A 5,064-nucleotide genomic window follows, 5' to 3' on the forward strand; every position below is an offset into this window, starting at 1 on the left:
AGCGTACCATGCCCGAGCCGGATGTCAACACCGTAATCATGGCGAGCATGAGGGATATAAAGAGTAGACAATGAGGAGCGGGAGATGTATAGTCCAGGTATGGCACAGGAGATCCCGTACTGATGAAAACAACGCTTGTAGCGAGGAGGACACTTGCCTTTTTTGGAGTATGTCAGCATTGGCTTGAGCTTGCACGGAGTTGGACAGCTTACCGTGGTGATAGTGCTGGCCAGGATAGAGCATGACCTGCTCCTAACGGTTTCGAAGGCTTGCTCTGATTGCAGCGACTTCCAGTGATCTTCGAGATCTGGACGTCCAAGTGCCAAAAAACATAGTATCCTCGTTAAGAGGGACGTGCGACGAAGGGTCTCGGGGAGGGGCTGCTCTTCAGCGAGTGCTCTTTTCATATAAAGCTGTAAAGGCCAGGTTTAGTTATACGGAAAGGATTGCTAAGCTGTGAAAGTGCACCTCAGTGGAATAGAATGAGGTCATGGCGTTGCAGAGAGTACAAATGGGCTAATGCACTTCCCATACTGACAAGGAGATGGGACACATTTTATATACAATGGATCGGAAGGAAACACAGCACGCATCAGCGTCAGTACTCGTCTTAAGCGCCAGCCGAATATGGCGGTGACGGGTGACAATTACTCTTTGAGGAGCAACCTTGGTCTAATTGTCCTCACTCAAGTCTCGTGGTGACGCAGACGCCGAGGATATAGCCAGCAAATCGAGGACCCCGTTGTAAGGACAAGGGGCCCCCATGAATTCGAGTGCAAACAAGCACAAACTCGAGACCGTACCTAAAAATACAACGCTAAACTACAATGGGCGGGAAAGTATATGGGTGGGTGCGCAAAATAGCTAGCGAGACGAGAAATTCGAGTGAGAAGAGGTAAGGACCCCCCAACTCGATACGTCCCGCTAGTCATAGACCGTTGGCTCCACTAAAGGAGGTGGCAATAATGATTGCGCAAGATGAATTAGTCATATTGCGTGATGCACGGGGCATCAACTACAATTGACCAAGGGACAGGCCCTAGTAAAGATGGGCTTCGGGAAGATCCGAAGAACGAGGCTGCTAAGGAGCACGCTCGTCCAATTACCCCGGTGTAAATAAAGATAAACTCGATTAATTGCAAGGTTCCTTTCACACGTTGACAGAATGTTGCCGACAAATCGGCAACTTCTCGTTCACATCAGATGATCGCATTTACCGGTGATCAACTTAAGTTGTACTACAACACCTCAATCATGCTTCCCATTCGACAGTATGTTCGGTTGGAAGGAACTAATACTAGGGCCACTTCTGTTTATGGTCGGACTGAGCACAGCGTGCACAGAGGTATAGATGTCCATCATCCTATAGCCTGTTGAAGATCAGTTAAATGGTTTCATGGATACATGTGTTGGATATCTATTTAATGCATGTATTCTTGGAACTTGCATTACACAACATTATGGCCTCCTAATTTGTGCCTTAAGAGCAGAAATTCTACATAGAAATTTCAGCAGCACTGCCTCACACGCTCACAACTAGTGTTGTTAGCAAAACTACCGAGTTTTGCCAACCAGTTTGGCAAAACTGGTTGTGCCTGGTCCTCGGCAGAACTCACGCAAAAGGGAAGTGGCAAAACTTGGTAGAACTCCAAGGTATCTAAGACTCGCGGAGATATAATTTAGATCTCTGATAACATATTTTGATTTGAAGAGAACATGCAAAATGACGTCCCTAAAGTAAGATGGTGCATGCTGGGGGGTGCCCCCTTGCATCACTGATCAACCACAATTTTGAGCACCTGGAACGAGTTGACAACAGCTCACATTGTTACTACTGGAAATGCAAACATTGCAGCGACGCTGATAACTCATCAGGTGCTTGAATCCAAGGTCGTGACAACAACCTACCGAACCATCTTATCAAGCTTTGTCAAAATGCAACTGCTCCTCTGCGCCAAGCAGCGCACGCATTTGTTATGGAAAAGACAGGCAACTGCAGTGCCACTGATTCAAATGCTATTCTTACTTTGTAATCTTTCAGTCAACACATTTGAAACACTCGGCAAAATTCACGCAAACCTTTGACACCACAACGCCGTAAAAGCTGCACAGGCTGGGAAGTCCACCTGCCGTCGACATGCTCGCATGCACACTCGGGAAGAGGTCGGCATTGCTGTCAAGACTGCACAGGATCTTGAAGCATCCTTTGCATGGGCGCCTCCGCTTTCGACTGAGCCTCGCAATGCAGATGACCTTCTTGCTGGTCCGGAGAGTATCTCACCTGGTGACATCGCTGCTGAATTTGAAGCTCTCGAAGAGCTGAAAATGACGGAAGAAGTTCAAAGCATTAACAAAGTCGAAGTGCTCGAGGGAAATGCTTTTGATTTCAACGAGTTGGATCGGGTTGAATAAGGAATAATACCGCAGACCGTTCTAGATGAGGTTGAGGTGGTTAATTACACTGGTGAGGGTGATGGCTGGGACGAGGAAACATTGATGTCATCATTAGGAATGTCATAGGCTACACATAGTCTACATAACCTAGCTGAGCGCCTAGAGTTTTGCCAAGTTTTGCCCCCCACACTACGAGTCAGGCTCAAGGTTTACACTGTATTTGGTAAGTAGTATACGCCATCAACTGATGCGCACGGCCGAAACCAAAACTTGCCGATGGTATGGTAGTAGTGGTGGATCTAATTGAGCATGGCGGTACTACAGAGATCATAATGCAGATCTGAGATTATCAATCTCACGTATTTACTAGTGCTCTTTAGCTAGACAGCAAAGGAAGATATCTAGTCATCCCTTCCAATCAAAGTATGCACCATAGTCATTTAAGATGGGCATCACGTTAGCGAGCTTACATAGTCAAACGGCAACTCGTGCCGATGCCCCTTGTGTCCTGCTAAGTCTGCGTCCAACACAAACAACATGCAGAATTATCATGGCACTCTTACACCAATTCAGATAACCAACCGCTAGCCTCCCCACTACTCCCCAAGCGATTCCTTCTTGCAAACTACCTTCACATCACCATCCATCCATCGTCACCTTCGTCTGCCTTTCATGGGCATTATCCACGGTCACACCATATCAATGAGCCCCCAGCTCCTCCGCAGACACCTGGACAATGTATTCAAATGCAAGTCTGACGTCAAGCCAGGGAAACGCACGGGTACGAGTAACACCACGGCTCTTTGCTGACGGGTTTGGCGGGTACGGGGTAGGATAGTCATATCCTTGAGCATACCATGACCCTTTACCGTGGGTTGGTGGTATGCCTTCCTGAATCCAGAAACTTGACAGAGCCATTGAACGCCGTACTATAACTCTGCGTGTCGCCTTAAGCTCTGAGTACTTGAGGAGCACAACTGAATGCTATACTGATGTCTTTCATGTCCTTCGCGCCCCTGTGAGTAATTCTAGCAATTTATCGAGCTGATACGTTGTTACGGAGAAGCTCGAGTTGCTACCATCAAGTCAAGGCAAAAACTCGAGACCAGTAAGTTCACCAAGTTGTTTCTTCATGAAAACCAAGCTCACAAAGAGGGCATCTGATGCCTCGTCTACTCAGTCGCGCTCATCATTTAAGACTATCTCGTCGTCCATTTTAGAGAAGGCCAAGTCACTCAAGAAGGTTGTCGCAAAGGGTGCTGAGGCTCTGGCCCGCCCTTTGAAGAAGGTCAAGCAGTCATTTGGGTCTCAGTCAGCTCAATTGAAACCCACAGATACCGCTGATCTCACACGATCAAGTATTGATTTGCTCACCAGTGACAACGACAAAGCAACGGCAGGTGCACCCAATGCTGATCCTGATCCTGCTGCAGATCTTGGTGTTTCTTTCCATCGATTCTTGCAAATATCTTATTAGGCGATGATACAGAGGCTCTCCAGAAGACTTGGCGGTCACCTATCTATAACTTTTGTTATTAATACACTCTTCTTGGCAATGTACCCGCGGTGTTGACGGGTGGAGGTACTGTGTCAGCTTTCCGACCCGCGGTGCGGAATCCTAAGCCAGGCTCGAAAACGAATGCGGAGCCCAGATGAAAACTTACCCAGAGCATATAGTGAAAGTCCAGGGGGAACAAAGCATTCATGTCGTCGAACACCAACGGAGACTCCGAGAAGCTGAGCGTATTTTTGAGAGCTCTCCCGGCTCCCCCATTCTGGTCGATTTCGCGAGCTATCGGGGCAAAAATAATTCAAAATAGACTGGTTGCATGCGCCCAATACCCCAATGATGACCCCACTCAACCCCAGATATCGACCAGATCCCCATCGATGGGTTTGTCCCTGCCCACATTTTGCCAAGAGTCGGTTTCTCACCCGCAAGTACCTGGTACAAAATGTACCATGCTGCGCCTACCTTTCCCCTCAAAGTCTGACGAAACCGCACGATAATGTTCTGCACGCATCAGTTTACATCATGGGGAACTGAAAATAACACTCGGGCACCGGGTGTCCCCGATCATACGCATGTCCTGGGGCGTCCCATGATGCATCGATGAAAGCTTATTCGACCCGCTAATAGGGTATAGCATGGGTATACCCGCGGGTCGGAATATCAACACCGTACCCGTACTAACCCGCGGTATAGCAGCCTACCCCCGGTGTTGTATTTACCCGCGGGTACACATACAAGAAATAGTAACACTATGTAGGTCCAATAACCTCACCCAACACTCTCGTCTTCTCGTTTTCTTTTCTTCGGAGACTTCATGATCTTAGTAAGGTCCTCGGGTGCTACCAGATCACAGCGGAGCCATGAGCCGAGACAAAGGAATGCACGAGTCGATGACGGAGACAAGCGGTTTCGAGTGAAGTGTAAAAGGTGCCGGCCTTGCGAAAATACACGTTCCACGGCAGTCGAGGTAGCTATGGTGTGCAACACATAAGCTGTGATGCTAGCGAAAGTGATGGTGCACGACCTACCAGGAATACTAAGGTAATCAAGTGCCATCCGGTGCAAATTCGGATACGTCTTTTGATTATGGACCTACCATTGCAGTGGGACTTTGCTGGTTGCCGTAAATAGTCGTCAAGCTCATCTACTAGAGATGC

At 48.0% G+C, this 5,064-nt stretch overlaps 1 protein-coding gene across 1 annotated transcript; it reads left to right on the top strand.

Moving 5' to 3' along the window:
- Nucleotides 1–2,114: 2,114 nt before the first annotated feature.
- On the top strand, nucleotides 2,115–2,498 carry BJ212DRAFT_1416645 (uncharacterized protein). The gene has a single exon (XM_041337563.1). It carries the CDS (start codon nucleotides 2,146–2,148, stop codon nucleotides 2,410–2,412), a length of 267 nt encoding a protein of 88 aa, XP_041184955.1. The 5' UTR covers nucleotides 2,115–2,145; the 3' UTR covers nucleotides 2,413–2,498.
- The last annotated feature ends 2,566 nt before the right edge of the window (nucleotides 2,499–5,064 follow it).

This window comes from Suillus subaureus, assembly GCF_016647635.1.
Source record: "Suillus subaureus strain MN1 chromosome Unknown BJ212scaffold_481, whole genome shotgun sequence".
Taxonomy (NCBI): domain Eukaryota; kingdom Fungi; phylum Basidiomycota; class Agaricomycetes; order Boletales; family Suillaceae; genus Suillus; species Suillus subaureus.

Bases quoted from the DNA above. Each gene is read 5' to 3' on its own strand.
- BJ212DRAFT_1416645 (XM_041337563.1), top strand. From the start codon at position 2,146: ATGCACACTCGGGAAGAGGTCGGCATTGCTGTCAAGACTGCACAGGAT.